The sequence below is a fragment of the Polypterus senegalus genome, chromosome 10, assembly GCF_016835505.1.
Source record: "Polypterus senegalus isolate Bchr_013 chromosome 10, ASM1683550v1, whole genome shotgun sequence".
NCBI classification, from domain to species: domain Eukaryota; kingdom Metazoa; phylum Chordata; class Cladistia; order Polypteriformes; family Polypteridae; genus Polypterus; species Polypterus senegalus.
Window position 1 is genome coordinate 89,475,342 of NC_053163.1, and position 19,120 is coordinate 89,494,461.

Here is a 19,120-nt window from a genome sequence, read left to right on the forward strand (position 1 = left end):
GCATGTGATAATGAGGTTTCATACAATCGAATCACCTATCACGATTACATCACCCGGGGTTAAAGGCAAACTGGGGATGCGGAGAGGGTCGAACCGGTTCTGGATTGGGATGCTCGCCTGTGCCGATGGAGGTGTTCTAGCCTTGAACCCCCGCCTGCATAGCTGAAACCCGCCGAGGTCTTCATCGGCGTTGTCGTTGCTCCTACGAGGCACGGGGGTGAAGCTTACTTGCCCTTGGAATTGAGCAGCCCGAGGTGGGGTTGATGTTACGTTGACTTCAGATGTCGAGGATGGTTTATCCAGCAGCCGAGCCTTCAAGTCTCTGAGGTACCTTCGTATGGACAGGAGTTTCTGAATCTGTTTGTCGAGTGCCTGGAGTTCTTCGACGACGACGGCAACGCGATTCATCTCACTGTCAGCCATTGTCTGCTTCTACTTCCGCTTCCGCTTTGTGAACTTGGAAAGAAAAGGGCCTTTCCATTTTTCATCCTCTTCATAGCTGACCTTACTTTGTCCTTGCTAATCCGTTTCACTTCCTGATTCGCTATCTCCACATCATTCAACCATATCTCTCCCTTGTTCTCTTCATTCATCAGCCTCTCGAAGTACTAATTCCTTCTTCTTAACACAACCCCCTCGATTGGGAGTATGATTCTATCTTTATCTTTTATGATCCTGACCTTACCTCCTCATCCCCTCTGTTCCCTTCACCAACATGTCCATTGAAATCCACTCCAATCACCTCCTTCTGTTCCTTGTGTACACTGTCCATCACTTCATCCAACTCACTCCAGAAATCTTCTTTCTCACCCATTGCACACCCAACTTGCAAGGGCATATGCACTAATAACATTCATCATCACACCTCCAATTTCCAGCTTCATAATCATTACTCTGTCTGACACTGTCTTCACTTGCAAAACTCTCTTGACATACTATTCCTTCAGAATAACCCCTACTGCATTTCTCCTCCCATCAACACCATGATAGAACAATTTGAATCCACATCTGATCCACCTGGACTTACTCCCCTTCCATTTAATTTCTTGCACACACAATATATCAACCTTCCTTCTTTCCATCATATAGGCTAACTCTCTCCCCTTACCAGTCATGCTGCCAACATCCAAAGTTCCTACCCTCAGTTCCATTCTCTTTACCTTCCTTCTCTCCTGTTTCCTCTGGACATGTCTCTCAGCTCTCCCCCTTCTTCAGCTAACAGTAGCCCAGTTTCCGCCAGCACCTTAATGGCTAACAGGTTAGCGGTCATTGTTAACCCAGGACTCGACCGATCTGGTATGGAAATCTGCATTGTTGTCCGCATTTTGATCTGGCAAAATTTTACACTGAATGCCCTTCCAGACGTAACCCTCCCCATTTATCCAGGTGTGGGACCAGCACGAAGAAACACACTGGTTTGTGCATCTCCTGTGGCTAAGTTGTAGAAATTAATGTCTAATATTCTTTATTCAGATTTTTGCAATAAATAAAAGTCAGCAAACAGGAATTCAAGCATAAGAAATCTGACAAATGATGTGAGATCATTCAGTCCATCAAGCCTGTTTGTTTAGCTCATAGCTAAGCTGTCCCAATATCTTATCCAGATTCTTCATGAAGGTTGTCAAGGTTTCTACTTTGACTACATGTCTTGGAAGTTTGTTCCAGTGTCTCATAACTCTTTGCGTAAAATGTACTTCTTTGCTTCGGTCTTAAATGCACTTCCCCTTAATTTTCCTTTGTTGTCCTTGAGTGCATGATTCACTCTAAACCTGAAAGAACTTTGCTGGATCTGCTTTATTAATGCCTTTGAGGATTTCAAATACCTGGATTAGGCCCCTATGGAGTCTCCTCTGCTCGTGGCTAAACAGGTTTATTACTTTGAGCCGCACCAATTGGAAGGTTGCTGGTTCACATCCTGTAAATTCCAGAAGAGATCCCACCCCGTGAGCAAGGCCTTTAACCTGTGGTTGCTCTGTCCCAGGTGTGAAGTTAACTTGCATCCAGCTCTATGAGCAGGTCCTCCGACTTGCTGGGGAAACTCAGAGGTTGATGGCAGGATTGGCACTCCAGCCTCTGTAAAAAAAAAACTTACACTGTTTCATTCCATTTGAACTAGTGTGGTGCTGAGGTGTCACCCATTCAACTACTGCACTCCTAATTTGGGACCCTAAGGTGGTTTGTCATGAGGTGGGTGCAGCAACGCACTGTATCAGAGCATGCTCCCAATCTCTGTAATCCTGGGATGCTCTTGATTGCTCTCCTCTGCACAGCTTCAGGTCTTTTTGAATTCTTTTTGCTGGCTCCTCAGTGTCTGCCATTCTTTCAGTTTTAGTGTCAGTTGTGAATTTCACATGTTTACTAACTATACCATAAAGTAATAGCCCAAGGACAGACTCCTGACATACTCCACTGATGACCTTGCTCCATGTGGAGCATTACCCCATTATCTTTGTCCCCTGCCGGTTAACCAATCAGAGATTAAGTTTTGTAGGTTACCTCAGATGCCTACAGCTTCTAGTTTCAGAATCAATCTTTGGTGTGGGACTGAATCAAAAGCTTTTTGAAGGTCTAAGTAAGTTAAATTGTATGCTTTGTTTTTGCCAACTTTTTTGTTGCTTCTTCAAAAGAATCTAAAAGATTGGTTTGGCAGGAGCTTCCTTTGATAAACCAATGCTGCTGGCTGTTATGTAGTATGTTATTTTCATTTAATCCTTTAAACCAAAGTATATGTCTTAAGATATAGCCATGTATGAGCTAGTAAAATTAAGTGGAGAGTGATTATATTTCACTAGTACATATATATTAATGTTCTTGAAATGGAGATGCAAAAAAACATTCATCACAGTTGTTATAATTAACAAGTTTATTAGGACTGGGCTTCAATAGCATATGCACTCTGTTTTCAAATCCTACTTTAAAAATGCATTTTTCTGTGTTTCTGAAGTTGCATTTTATCTTAGTTTTTAGTATTTTACAAATATATTTAAAATATGTTTGGGAGTATTAAATAAAGAGGCGAAATGTTTGTGTTCTACTTGTTGTATATACAATTGTAATTTTGTCCAAAAAGAACATGATTGTTTGCCTGATTGACAGTCTGTGAATCTAGCAGTATTACACTGTCAGATTAGGTATGTTATTGGTACGAGGTGTGGCAGAAAAGTAATGAGACTGGCAACACGTGTATAGGTACCCTCCCATAGCTCAGTGCTAGTTTCAACTCCTTCCGTTAACTACGTGATTTTTGTGACTGCTATTAGCGAAGTTGTGTTTTTGGTTGTGCGTTACGCAAAATGGAACAGCGGAATTTGGAGCAACGTTGTGCCATTAAATGGCAAGTGTGACGTTTGAAAAGTTAAAACAGGCCTATGGGGAACATTCTTTATCCCGAGCTCAAGTTTTTCGCTGGCACAAATCATTTTTGGACGGCAGAAAACACGTTGAAGATGAACACCATTCACGGAGGACTTCAACTTCGAAAACCAATGAAAACATCAAACGTGTGAACACTCTTGTGAGATCAGACCATCGTTTAACATTAAGAATGTTGAGTGAACAATTAAATTTGAACAGATTTACCGTTCATCAAATTTTGACTGAACATTTGCACACGCGAAAGGTCTGTGCCAAAATGGTGCCGAAAAACTGCCCTCTCCATAACAGAATTTTTGACCTCAAAAGACATTCCTGTGGTTCCCCAGCCCCCTTATTCACCTGACCTCAGTCCGTGTGACTTTTTCCTTTTTCCTAAACTGAAAAATCACTCAAAGGACGTCATTTCGGGACTTTAGAAAACATCCAAAAGAGTGTAACGGACATGCTGAAGACCATACCGGTTGAAGACTTCCAGCGCTGCTACCAACAGTGGGAACAACGTCTCCATCGGTGTGTAGCTGCCCAAAGGAACTACTTTGAAGGGGATAACATTGATGTTTGAAAAAAATAAAAACTTTGGTAAATAAAAAATCAGTCTCATTACTTTTCTGCCACACCTCGTATATGTATTGAAAGATAATTTTAAAAATTGCAATACCATTAATAATGCAAGGGTCATAATCACACTATTCAGATGAGAGAGCATTTGCTAAGCCACATCAGTAATTATTTTTGCAGTGTTAGTCAGGAGAGATTTGCCATGTTTAAAAAAGGACAGCTTCCAGACGTAAGCGAGAATTTGTTAATTAAAATCTGCCAACGCTGAACTGTAATAGAAATCAGCCTTTAAACATATCAAATTATATTTGAAAGGGGCAATCAACATATGAGGTACATTTCAAGGTGTGTTACAGTAGTTTTCCTTTTACAGATTATAAATACATTACTTCTTAGTTACTGTAGTAATTTTTAGACATCCTGAAATGTATTAAGTATATTTTAAATTAGAAAATGTAAGTTTAATGTTGGGTGGTGCAGTGATAGTGATGCTTCCTCGCAGTTAGGATGCCCCGGGTTCGCTTCCCGGGTCCTCCGTGTGGAGTTTGCTTGTTCTCCCTGTGTCTGCTGGGTTTCCTCCCACAGTCCAAAGACATGCAGGCTAGGTGGATTGGCGATTCTAAATTGGCCCAAGTGTGTGCTTGGTGTGTTTGTGTGTGTCCTGCGGTGGGTTGGCACCCTGCCCGGGATTGGTTCCTGCCTTGTGCCCTGTGTTGGCTGGGATTGGCTCCAGCAGACCCCCGTGACCCTGTGTTTGGATTCAGTGGGTTGGAAAATGGATGGATGGAAGTTTAATGTTTGGGGATAAGATAGATAATATGGCTTGCTCGTTATTTTAAAGTGACGAACCAGCTGATGACTTTGATCTTTACATTGTGTGGTTTTAATTCCGGCTCCTTAGCTACTAGGCCATGCTGCTGCATTTATTTAGGTGACGATCCAGACTAATTTATTAATCATTGGCATATTAAAAGAGGCAAAAATTAACAATACCAATAATAAAGTATCTTAATTGTTCTTTAATTACAAGTCAGCAATGTACGTACATTACAGTAACATGACGCAATAAAACAATTACAGTTTATATACTGTATTTTGAATTACAGTTCCACATCACAATAAGAGAAAGTTAAGCCATCAACAAAAGTTCTAGCAAAACTCTGGAATTCATTCTTTATGAGAAGGTGTCACCATTTTAGGATATTATTACCCATACAATTCATGAACTTAGTTTTCCTTTTCAGGTTTGCAGGGAGCCAGATCATGTCACAGCACCATAAATCACAGGATACAAATCAGTCTTGGTAGTGAAACTAGTACATTATACTATGCACCACAGCACACAACTTTACTCACTCATATGTTAATCTAGAATTGTCAGTCAATTTAAACTTCATGATTAGAGACGTAGGAGGAAGTTGGAACACATGGAATTGCCACACGGCACATTGAAGAATATGCTACCTCCACGAAATTGGCTACTGGCTGGAGGGAGACAGATAGATAGTACTTTATTCCTTTATTGATTTACTTTTTTACTTGTATTTGGATCTGGGGAAACCATTATTTACTACTAACATATTTGCAAAGAACAGACACATACAACAGTACCCTTTTGTGTATTATTTTTAACATTTATACCTTTTGAATGTTAGCAAAGCACAACACAAAAACAACTGAACAAAAAGGGAAAATGGGGAAGTTGTAACTGCATAAATTAAAAAGTGATACCTCAGAAAACATTAGTATTTGTACAAATCATTACATAGAAATGGTAGAGAGTTACTTCCCATTATAGAAAAAGTGAAAAAAAGAATAAATGGAGGCAGAAAGATAATTACTGGGTGCTATCCATCTGGCTATCTATAATGACAGAAAAAAAATATTTGAAGAGGACAAAGGAGTACACCTAAAAGTTAAAAGTGGGCAAAACAGTTAAAAATAAACATTAAAGGATTATTTGATACTGTGGAAATTGGGGTGGCCTATAACATTTCTCCTTTTATAGTGCTGAACTGCTGTTTTATCAAAGACATCTGTCTTTCTGTTAACGCTGAATAAGTAACTACTTTGCACAAGGTATGAGCAGCTGGCTGGAAGTAAATAAGTAGCCAAGCAAATAAGGAGCTCAGAATAAGTAGCCTCGTATGTTGCTTCTTGATAATAACCTTCAGCCACACACAGCAATAGGATTGCTACCCATCTATTATAATTTGGGATCATCATGAATTGGAACATAAAATGCTGCCTACCATATTGAATCAATAAGGGACATGATTTGTCTCATGTTTTCAGACACATTGTTTAATATATACACTAGTTTTTTCAAGTGCAGAGAATAACAGGATAATGATTAAAATCAAATCAGTTATACAAGTGGAGTGAATGAGTTCCATTTTTGTGTCAAGTTTACGTTGCTGATGGACAAGCACTGCAGGCTGAGTGGGATTCCCGGCCCAGCATCCTTACCATTATGCTGCACACATTAAAACTAAATAAATAAATAAAAACAGTTCATCACGCAGCATATAGGAATGTTCTGAACAAGAAACATTTTAAAACATAAGAGGCTGTTGATGTACAGTATATGTCTGAGTGGGAGAGAGAATGTCATTGGGTTAGCCCCTATCCCTCGCAAATAATATGCTCCTAGTACAGCTTTTACGGTCACCCATTTAGGGATACCTGACCTTAAACAGCTTGATGCAGGTGCTACCTATGTCTCAGCGGATGACACAGAATGGAATTACTTGATTCCTTGTACCTCATATGACAAAAGAAGAACAGAAATATGCAGGTAAAGATTTGGGGAGCATCCCCATATACTGGTTGTGAATCCCAGATTCAAATCACAGTCAAAATAAATCGCAATAGATATTTGACAGTCACACAATGGGTTTCCAGAGCTTTTATGGAGGCGTAAGAGGAACTACAACTGACAGGAGATGAAATCAAAATGGATGTGAGGTTGATTGAAGGATCAGGACATGATGTCAGAAGTGGGGAGACGGTAGTGAAGTCATCGGGATGAGACGGAATTGAAGTAAGCCCGAGCAGCCGGTCTTCGGTACAAACATGGTGTTTTTTTCCAGTATGATGAGCTTTTATTCTTCTATTTTTCTAATGAAAGAGAGAAAGAATTAGTGCTCTGTTCCAGACCCCTATTCTGTGTTCTTTCATGCCCTATTGAGCCCTTTGGCTGCCCCCTATTCGCGTATGTGTAACACTCATCAAGACTTCTCCCCAAAGCAGACATGGTATGTTGTTACTAAACAACTGTATGTTACCTTCTGTAGCCAACATTATAGCCTGCATTAGCCTGCATTATACAGTAACCAAGAGATTAGGCAACAATCAATGCAAATTGATCATGTTAATATTTCCATCCATCTAGGCAGAAGGTTAAGATAATTAGACTTATTGTATATTTACATTTACATTTATATGCTTAGCAGACACTTTTATCCAAAAAGACTTACAAAGGAGGTCAAAAAAATCGAGTAACATCAGTCTAGGGACTGTTTCGAACAAGCGTAGCACGACATGTTTTAAACGTTGATCACCACAATTGAAGAACTATAAAGCTAGTATTAAAAAAATGATCAATTTACAATATGACAGATATCCACAGAGCAAAAAACAGTAGGGTTTTCAATTGCTTCTTAAACACAAAAGTTAGCAGTTTGGATGAAGATGGAGGTGGGCAGCTTATTGAATGCAAGATGGGCTGCTGCATTTTGGACATCTGTAGTGGCTTTCATTGTATCCCAGTTTTTATACCCAGAAATCTTTTTATTTCACTTGATCAAATTATTTAATTGTTAATCTGAAATAGATTCCACATATATCTGTTTTTCTAAAGAGACCTAAGCAGTGGTGGGCCCATTAATGCCAAATGTCCAATTTTATTAAATGATTATTATTTTATTTTATTTTTTTATTTATTATTACTTATTATTACTATTTTTATTATTTATTATTACTTTATATTTTGTTTATTAATTATTATTTGAAAATTCATAGTTTACCTTGGGTGGCACAGTGGGTAGCACCTCTTGCCTCGCAGTTAGGAGACCTGGGTTCGCTTCCCAGGTCCTCCCTGTGTGGAGTTTGCATGTTCTCCCTGTTTCTGCATGGGTTTCCTCTGGGTACTCCAGTTTCCATCCACAGTCCAAAGACATGCAGTTTAGGTGCATTGGAGATTCTAAATTGTCCCAAGTGTGTGCTTGGTGTGTGTGTGTGTGTGCGTGCCCTGCGGTGGGCTGGCGCCCTGCCCGGGGTTTGTTTCCTGCCTTGTGCCCTGTGTTGGCTGGGATTGGTTCCAGCAGACCCCCATGACCCTGTAGTTAGGATATAGCGGGTTGGATAATGGATGGATGGATAGTTTACCATATTTATTTAAGTCCAAGTTAGATCCATTTGTTCCTGAATGGATTCATGTAGAGGCAACCTCATGCCATCCGTTTAAGTGACTCCAATTTATATCACTGCTTTCACCTATCGATGCAAACCATCTTTTCCCTCCCACTGTGGAGGATGTAGTATTTAGGATATGGTGCAAAAAAGGAATTTAACGCATTAAAGATTTGTGCTCTATGCTGGTGCTAGTTTATATTGCAGCCTAGGCCAAGCTTATTAGTGCGCCAGCTGACTTTTTGGTAGCTAACCTGTGCGGCTGTGTTTTCCCCCATTGTGATCTGCTCTGCTTAATTCGCTTTAATGGTGGCGCCAGCCCTGGTTGTACTTTATAAACAATTGTTTTTCATCATTTGAGCAACTGACTCAAAAATAAGATATTTCAAAAACACATTTTTTCTTACATTACATGAAAATCTGTGCTTTTGTTTGGAAGTACCCTTGTTTATGTTTTGTTTTTTGTTTGTCTATTTTTGCTCCAGAAAAGGAATCAGACTTTTTAATATTTGTATTAAATAGCAATACAGGAAAGGAATTGGTTACATTATGTTATGAATATGCAGATTGACTTAAAGCTAGCTTCTAGTAGAACACAGTACAATTGCATAGCAAAAACAAAGCAAAAGTTCAAAGCCAATGGATAGATTCCATTTTAACCTAGCATAACGGCTATGATTTTTCTGAGTTTATCCGATGGCATTTCAATGTGTAATTACTTTAGTGAATTTCAGTCTAAAATAGAAACATTGCAAAAAAAAAATAAACAGTTGCTAATTATTAGCTTATTTTTGCACTGGTGTGTATGGTAATAGAATAAATCAGCTGGAATGAATTCCTTTTATTACACAGTGTTTTCATAACGATCAAAAACTGGACCAGCAAAAAACTACAGAAGTATAGAGTAAGAGAAAAGATTCACAGCCCGTTATAGTGAAAGGTGGGAAGTTATCTTTATTCCTTGTGGAACCAGGGGCTGCTCCAGCTCCCCAAACACTCAACACAAGCAGGCATGAATACAAGTTAAAAGGTTTGAGTCTTTTCTTGTGGGTAAACTCTGTTAACCATGTGTTTCGAATTACCACAGCCACAAGTACGATAAGCACAATAGCACACTCTTTGTCTTTTCTCAGTCAGTCACAGGTTACGGCCTTCTCCACTCCTCCTCATAAACCTTGTCCACCTTCCTCCCAACTCTGGCTCATCCTTGTGAGGCAGATAGCTCCTTTTATCTTCTGCCCAGGAATACTTACGGTCTTCTGTACACATGATACAAAAACACTTCCGGCTGAGAAGGAAACCCCATAATTTAGGGCTCCCAAGTCCCTGTAACACCACCTTGGTTGCGCCCACAGATCCCAACAGGCTGAGTTGGGGAATGCCATGTCCCAGGCTGCCCTGGGGGAATCCGAGGCATCACAGCAACACGAGGGCTGCTATCTAGCACTCTGAGGGAGATAATGCTCTGTGCATACACTCTTCCCAAGACCTTACATTCTGAGGGCATCCCTGGGTAAGACTGCCAGCCATCCCTCACACCCCTAATTATTTTATTATGAGTATAATAAAGGTTGGAAAATCTACTGCTCACTAAATAACTTTCTAAGGACAGTCAAACAAAAAAAGTTCTTAGAGTAGTTTTAGACACATGACATTTAATATAACTTCAGTTATTACCTGGTTAAACAGAGTCACCATCCTGTGATGTATTAAAACATGCAGTACCTTCAGCCATGTGTCTGCAATTTTGTTTGTTAATTTCAAACCCAATCTCTAGTGAATCTGTGGAGACAAAGGTTAATTTCGGATAAACAGAGACAGCATGTAGAGGCTAAAAGGAAATATGCTGTGAAAGATGTAGCAGTAAGAAATAATGCACTTGCTGTTCTATTGGAAAAACAGGAAAACCCAAACAGCACCTGGTTCATGTCAGCCTAAACAAAGAAGCATTGTGATTTTTTTAATTATTATATGTCCTCTTTTAGTTTCTAATTTGTTTGTATACTCTACATAATTCCATAATTTACATTTATGTGTGAGAACTGTATCAGTAATGTGCATTCTTTAATACATTGATCTTTGTTTTGTGTTCAACTGTCTTTTATAAAGTACTTTGGAAAATAATCAGGCCAGAAGTGATGAAATTTAATTGGGGATAACTCCAAGAAATAACACAGAAGGAAAATGCCCTAAATTTGTAGGCCTTATTTATTTAAAATACAAACTTGGACCTAAATTACATAATATCTTCTGACCTTATTTTTTCTTAATTCTTTTCTTTAATTTTATGTTGATGCTCTGACCTTTTTATACTTACATAAGCATTTGGTCATGTTTCATATATCAAACAAATCACATAACATGTTTCAGTTTTCATTGTGCAAATATTTCCTTGAAGTTACATACATGTTGTGTTGTATGCAAAAAACTCATTTTGATTATGAAGCATGGATTGCACAGTACATCATGATTGTCTTGTATTCCCGTGTGATAATTAAACCATTGTTTGATTGGCTTTACCCACCGTTGATGTCACTCATATTACAGACATAGGGACAATATTCTGTATTGCTATTTAAAGAAAATTGTTCGTATTTCTGTCCAAAGCAGTAATTTATGTCATAAATCATTTTTTATAAATATTAGATTAATTTGATAGTTTTAAGTGTGCATCTGTGTCTGGACTTCATATAAGTATCTATAGATTTAGTTCTCCATGCATATCCATTGTGCTGTGTTTTTAGATGTTTAATGTTTTGTAAGTCTTTACCAATCCTTTTAAAATCATTTTGCAATTGCTTTTGTCAGTTGTCTCCCTATTTTGTCCTTAAGGACCACTGCTTGTCTGTGAATCTGTCTGTCCCAGGCGCTGCGATGGTGTAATGAAGGTGCCTACCTCCTGGCCAATCAGCAGGTTGATAAGTTCCAGACTAAAGAGGGAGCGCAGGAAGCTCTGCGGGACATTGACCGCTTTCAGGAGGGAGCCGTTTCCCCTCTAATTGTTGGTTCTGAATTTTTGAATCCAGAAACTGAGTCTGTACTCAGCCCTCAACTAAAGGTAAAAACTCTTTGTTTTTAATTAATCAAGATATTGCTTCCTGCTTCAACCAGCATCTCTAGCTATAGAAACATACAGTCACAAACTGTGCACCTTATAATGAGTAACATAGGCCAGGGAATCTTAGTTTAGGATTCTTTCTTATGGACACAAACATACCTCAGCAAGAGCAATTCTTACAGTATGTATGTCAAATAAAAATTCTTATTCAAAAGCAATATCTGTTTTAAAGATTCAGCAAGGTTTAAGTAATTTGCAGTTATGGGTTATTATTTTTTGTGGTTTTCAATAAGCTGGTCTCATCACTGAATTCTACTTGTCTTCACGTTTTCTTTGATTATAAATTTAAATACAGTATAGTATTGTGTAAAACAGCCACAAGAAGCACTGCTTCATTCATTATAAATTTTCTCAACAAAAAGAAAGCAAAAATTTAGTAGTTAATTATTACTGGTCGTCTCTCATACTACATATAAAAATGTTGTTTTACTTAAGAATGGCTGTACAGATTTTTCTGTTATTTGGACTACCCTTTTATTATATATGTGTGTGTACTTTATATTTAAGAATAAGTCATTTCAGTTTTTGATTGATATAAATTTGCAAACCTTTCTGAAAATGTTTTCACTTTGTTATTATAGTTTGTTGAGTGTAAATTCCATCCATTCATCCATCAATCCTCTTCCGCTTATCTGAGGTCGGCTCACGGGGGCAGCAGCTTGAGCAGGGATGCCCAGACTTCCCTCTCCCGGGCCGCTTCTCCTAGCTCTTCCGGGGAAATCCCGAGGCGTTCCCAGGCCAGCCGGGAGACATAGTCCCTCCAGCGTGTCCTGGGTCTTCCCTGGGGCCTCTTCCCAGTTGGACGTGCCCGGAACACCTCGCCAGGGAGGCATCCTGATCAGATGCCCGAGCCACCTCATCTGACTCCTCTCGATGCGGAGGAGCAGCAGCTCTACTGTGAGCCCCTTCCGGATGACTGAGCTTCTCACCCTATCTTTAAGGGAAAGTCCAGACACCCTGTGGAAGAAACTCATTTCAGCCGCTTGTATTCGCGATCCCGTTCTTTCGGTCACTACTCAAAGCTCATGACCATAAGTGAGGGTACGAACGTAGATCGACTGGTAAATTGAGAGCTTTGCCTTATGGCTTAGCTCCTTTTTCACCACGACAGACCAATGCAGTGCCCGCATCACTGTGGATGCCTCATCGATCCGCCTGTCGATCTCATGCACCATTCTTCCCTCACTCGTGAACAAGACCCCAAGATACTTGAACTCCTCCACTTGGGGCAGGATCTCGCTCCCAACCTTGAGAGGGCACTCCACCCTTTTCCGGCTGAGGACCATGGTCTCGGATTTGGAGGTGCTGATTCCCATCCCAGCTGCTTCACACTCAGCTGCGAACCGATTCAGAGAGAATTGAAGATCACGGCCTGATGAAGCAATAGGACAGCATCATCTGCAAAAAGCAGTGACCCAATCCTGAGTCCACCAAACCGGACCCCCTCAACACCCTGGCTGCGCCTAGAAATTCTGTCCATAAAAGTTATGAACAGAATCGGTGACAAAGGCAGCCCTAGCGGAGTCCAACTCTCACTGGAAACGGACTCGACTTACTGCCAGCAATGCGGACCAAGCTCTGACACTGGTTGTACAGGGACTGAACAGCCCTTATCGGGGGGTCCGGTACCCCATACTCCCGGAGCACCCCGCCACAGGATTCCCCGAGGGACAAAGTCGAACGCCTTTTCCAAGTCCACAAAACACATGTAGACTGGTTGGGCAAACTCCCATGCACCCTTCAGGACCCTGCTAAGGGTGTATAGCTGGTCCACTGTTCCGCGACCAGGATGAAAACCACACTGTTCCTCCTGAATCTGAGGTTTGACTATTCGATGGACCATCCTCTCCAGACCCCTCGAATACACTTTTCCAGGGAGGCTGAGGAGTGTGATCCCTCTGTAGTTGGAACACACCCTCCGGTCCCCCTTCTTAAAGAGGGGGACCACCACCCGGTCTGCCAATCCAGAGGCACTGTCCCCGATGTCCATGTGATGTTGCAGAGACGTGTCAACCAAGACAGTCCTACAACATCCAGAGCCTTGAGGAACTCCGGGCGTATCTCATCCACCCCTGGGGCCCTGCCACCAAGGAGTTTTTTAACCACCTCGGTGACCTCAGTACCAGAGTTGGGGGGGCCCAACTCCGAGTCTCCAGGCTCTGCTTCCTCATTGGAAGGCACGTTAGTGAGATTGAAGAGGTCTTCGAAGTACTCCCTGCACCGACCCACAACGTCCCGAGTTGAGGTCAGCAGCGCACCATCCCCACCATATACGGTGTTGACACTGCACTGCTTCCTCCTCCTGAGACGCCGGATGGTGGACCAGAATCTCCTCGAAGTCATCCAAAAGTCGTTCTCCATGGCCTCCCCAAACTCCTCCCACACCCGAGTTTTTGCCTCATCAATCACTGAAGCCGCATTCCACTTGGCCTGCCGGTACTTATTAGCTGCCTCCAAAGTCCTACAGGACAAAAGGGTCCGGTAGGACTCCTTCTTCAGCTTGACAGCATCCCTCACCGCTGGTGTCCATGAGTGTAAATTGATATGGGAAAATATAAAATTTATGCATTTAAAATTAAGCCTAAAACACAGTAAAGTATGAAGAAAGTGAATGGAATCTAAATACTTTCTCAATCCACTGTGTATACAATGTACATACACTGTATACAGTATATATATATATATATATATATATATATATATATATATATATATATATATATATATATATCCATCCATTATCCAACCCACTATAACCTAACTACAGGGTCACAGGGGTCTGCTGGAGCCAATCCCAGTCAACACAGGGCGCAAGGCAGGAAACAAACCCTGGGCAGGGCGCCAGCCCACCGTATATATTATATTCTTTTAAGTGAGCAAGGGAATGGAGAAACAAACAAAACCCTTTAACTTCATCGTTGCCTGGCTTCCTTGAGTACTACCTCTAGTCATTAGCTCTTTTTATTTCCCCTTTATGCTGTACTGCTGTATTTTCCTATATATTCAAAATGCCATAAAACACATTTTTTTAATTATTTCATTATGTTTAATAGTAAATATATTATTTTAAAATGTACAGTATATTTAATCTTAAATGGTATACTTAGACAATTAGGCATAATTTCTTTCTTAACTACATGTGTGTAGTTAAATGGATGTGGTCAGATACTAAAACAAGCATACATTTTAAAGCAACACCAATGTTTTTGTTTGTGTTGTCCATCCTACAGGCCCAAGTAACAGAAGTTCAAGAGAAAGTCATGTCAGTACGTGGGATGCTTCAGAACCGCCAGGTCTGTCTACGAAAGCTAGCTGACAAGCAAGTACGCCCTGTTCAACTGGTAGCACCACGACCCGAGCATCCACCCCGTTCCAAATCTCCACTATTTTCTCCTAAACATGGTGAGTTGTAGTATTTAATGAATCCCAACAAAAGCATATTGGAGCAATTTCCATAAAATCCACACCTATCTCTCATTTACATTTTTTTAGTCTCAATTATTGAAGTATTTATTGTGAATGTCAGAATTTTAGTTGTTCAAAGTGGTTTCTGAAAATGAGAGATAAGTGTTTACATCCATCAGTTTTCTGAAATTACCTTTCCAATTCGTGGTTATGGGCAGCTGAAGTATATTGCACCATCTTCTAGTTCAAGGTAGGAAAAAACTGTCAATTGCTGGACATATACACGAACATACCCCACTAACTCATACCAGGCATTTTCACTAATCGACTTGACAAATACCACAAATGAGAGTAAATCCAAATATGTCAGTCTTAAGTATTCTTAAAGTCCTGGCCTTGAAGTTTAAGTCAGGTCTCAAGATATAATGATTAAATTCAAGCAAGGCGAATTGAATTGCTGGATTTAGTCAAGCAAGTGAAGTCAAGTCATAGTTGAGGAGAGTTGAGCATAAAATGCTTACATTTTCACCACTATCTGCAGTTAATTTAATTATAATAATATGTGACATATACCAATATCTAAGTTATGAATAGACTTTCTCAAAGAATCAAGTATCAAGATATAATAGTGACTGGCATCTGAAATAATTGTTTTACTTTGAAGTAATTTGCATATGTACTATAGATTTAGCACAGTTTTCTCATAAATGTAGTGTGTCTAATACACACAGTATTTAAAGAAAGTAAATTTTGAAAGGCTATGTTACCTTAGTTTATCCAACCTTTCATTTTCTAAACACATTATACCCTGAGTACAGTCAGAGGTAAGCTGGAGCCTATGCCAGCAAGCAAAAGGCAAAAGGATAGAACAGTCCCTGGAGAGGATGCCAGTCCACCACAGGGTGAATACACTCACATAGATCAGCATTTTCAGTCTTACAAACTTGCATGTCTTTTGACTGAAGGAAGAAGCTGGAGAAACTAGAGGAAACCCATACAGGCATGGAGAGAACCTGCAAACTATATGCAGTGAGGATGTGGAATGTGAATCCTAGCTTCCTGGTTGAGAGGCAGCATTGCTACCACTGCACCACCATGCTGCCCACTTCATAGTATAGATACTGTACATAATCAAGTCTCATTTTAAAAACAGATAAAACTTTAACTTCATTTAAATAATCTGTATTGTTGATAATTAAACATGTGAGGACACTGTGCTGCAACACTAGCTAGTTTACGGATTGATCCTACCTCGTGCTGTATTCTTGTTGGCCTGGCACGACACTGGAAAGATAGATGGATAGAATAATTAAACACGTACTACAAAGATATTTCAATGCTCCTTAAAAGTTTTGAAGAATCGTCGTTGTAAGCTTGCAGATGGCTTAACGTCTATTACAGAGCTGATTGTGTGGCGATTGAGTATTTGGAGAAAGAAAAGTAAGGACAGGAATTGGAGGTTAGTATGTTTGAAAGAGACAGTACTGCTGCGATAATTTTATCGAAGGTCACGCACAATCACTGCACCACCATGTTCACATGTTTAATAATATGCTTTCATTCTTATCATCATGAAAAACATATCACATATACATCTCAGTATTTTAATTATTCAGAGAGCTGTAATATTACAAATGTAATGGATTCTGTGTCCTATCGGAGAAAGAGAAAGCGTGGAAGCATGTAGTTATTCACACTCATAGAGCACATAGAAGATCAAATCCAAAACAAAGCATTTAACGTGCTACTTTAGTTACAATGGGATTTGAGAAACTAGTAAGTTAAACGATTTTAAGATGAAGTTTATGATGTTCTACTTTAATGACAAAATAAACTACGTAACTAAAGTAGAAATTTCGATATTAAAGTTGACATTTTGTGCTTCTTTCCGACTGTGTACCTATTTTTTTTTTCTCTGTACCCTAATAAGCTTTCATATGACACTCAGACGGTGGGCTACGACTCGTCTTTTCACGGCAACTTTGATATGTGACAACTTCTTTTTTATTTTGGGCACTGTGCAACTTTGTGAACTTGAGCTTTCGAGTTTCTTCGACACTCTGTCACTCGATCATCTTCCTTTTATTGATAATAAAACTGTATAAACCAACAAATAGTATGTTTTTCCTTGCCTCCACTTGGTATTCGCTGAAATTCTTATATTTTCCCCTGTGCTTTTACCATTGTCTTTTCAATGAAGGCTGAGCTTAAGGGCTATTTATATTGAGCTGCATATTCAAAGAGGCAAAATTCTAGGAGGAGTTGGGGCAGGACAGAAGGGGTGTGCACGAACATTACTTTTCGCTCTGATCGGGATTTATGTAGTGGAAGAATGTGGAAGTTTGCATAAGCATCAATTCCTGCATCTGGATTTTTTTGTGCGTACACACATTCCCGCTTTTGTGCTTGTGCCATGTCATAGTGTGAGTTCTATGCACGGCGTTATACATGAGGCCCCTGACCACATTGAAAAGCTCCTTATTTAAACTTCATGTGCTGCTCCTAGCTTCCATTTTAGTTTTGCTGTAATTTCTTTACTTATTCAGATCAGGTTATCTTTTCACACAGTTCTTTCAACCCAATTTTGTGGATAATGTCCAGGCTTTTTATTTTTTGTCCTTGTACACAAGTATCAGTTTTTTTGTTATCCCTCATTGTTCATGTTTTTCTTTTGCCCTTTATATCAAACAAAATCTCTTTTTTAATTTTCCTTTTTTTAGCAAATTGCTCCGTTTGGCTCTAAAGAAGTGGGTTTTGAGCCATTGAAACGTGTTGTCCCCTCAAACATTGAAAAATGATAAAACTAGTCATGATTTAACCACCCAGAAAGGACATGCATACCTTTTGTTTGCATTTTATCCTTATTTATGTTCTGTTATTTTGTACCTGTACAATTCAGAGCAATTTCTTATTTTTTCATTTTCACATTTTGATATTTTTGTGTTATATATGTGTTATACATTACCTGAATGTGTTACCTATTGATTGTATTACTTAACAATTACTTAACAAGGTACTCCTCTGTTTTTGTTGATAGCTTTATATTGTTGTGTATGTGTTTTTTTTTATTTTTTATTTTTCTTTATCATTTTTTTCTATTTACTATGTTCCCACTCGTGTATGTTATTATACTTTGATCATTGTTGTCCACTCACTTGAATATGTTGTATACATTGTTTTTCTATTACTAGTTTGTTATCCTCTCAAATATATGACTATACTTTTATTTGTGACATATATCTGCTTGTTCTTAATTTTCAGTATTATGCCTTATCATCCCTCCATTAATAAACACTTGCTCAACAAGGTAACCTATGCCACTTTGAGCAATAAGGAAGAACCAATTAGGCTGTTGTCACAGATATCGAAGTAATAGTTTAGCTGGACTAAGGCTCTGCAATTTTCAGCTTTTTTTTCTTTATGGTATGCTGCAAACAGCTCTGATCCACTGCTACCCTCACTTTGGTCCTGTTCTTCATTATCTCTAACACACAAAAGTATATAGAATTACTGAAGGTAATTATTAAAAGATGCTGAATTAAACAATACACTTAACATCACAAAATGTGTACCTTTAGCAGTTTTTACCTTACATGCTTACTTACATTTTTTTATTCTCCCATGAACAAAATCAAAGTTACCACATTAAAATGAAACGGAATGAGGGTGTTGAGTTCTCCACAGCTGCATGCAGACAATGAATTATAGACCTAAGCTGTCATAACTCTGATATAACTTAGTTTACGTTAAGCAGTGTAAGATAAGCGCTATATAGTGCCCGACCCAACACAGATTAGACATGGGAGGCACACGTAAAATTAAATAAATGTTTATTTTCTTTGTCTATGGGCTACGCCTTCCCTGTACCCACAGACACAACACAGTTTACTCATCTTTTGACACCACCACCCTTCCTAGCAACCGTCTCCTCCTCCACCCGACTCTGGCCCCTGAGTGGTGGTCGCTGGCTCCCTTTATAGTTCACCCGGAAGTGCTCCTGGCGCTTGATCCCTGATTCCCGGCTGCACTTCTGGGTGTGACGAATTAGTTGCCCACACGGGCTCAGGAGTCCCAAATACAGTGCCTCCTGGCAGTACCTGCGGGACCCAACAGGGCTGCACCCAACTCCAATTTCCAGGATGCCCTGCAGGAACCCGAGGCACTGTTCCACCCCAGGGAGGCGGCCAACTAGCATTCAGGGTGAGGTTTTGCAATGTCCATGGCTGCTCCCCCTGAATATAGTGCGCAGTT

The 19,120-nt window shown here is 39.7% G+C and overlaps 1 protein-coding gene across 6 annotated transcripts in view; it reads left to right on the forward strand.

Moving 5' to 3' along the window:
- Positions 1-19,120, forward strand: part of mcf2a (MCF.2 cell line derived transforming sequence a) — a 170,873-nt gene that overhangs the window by 107,240 nt on the left and 44,513 nt on the right. For 5 of the 6 annotated variants that reach the window (XM_039766155.1, XM_039766157.1, XM_039766156.1 and 2 more), the window contains 2 exons: positions 11,213-11,404; positions 14,695-14,866. In XM_039766155.1, the coding sequence (XP_039622089.1) occupies positions 11,213-11,404; positions 14,695-14,866 (364 nt within the window). The remainder of the gene's footprint in view (positions 1-11,212; positions 11,405-14,694; positions 14,867-19,120) is intronic. The other variant, XM_039766158.1, reaches the window with a different exon arrangement.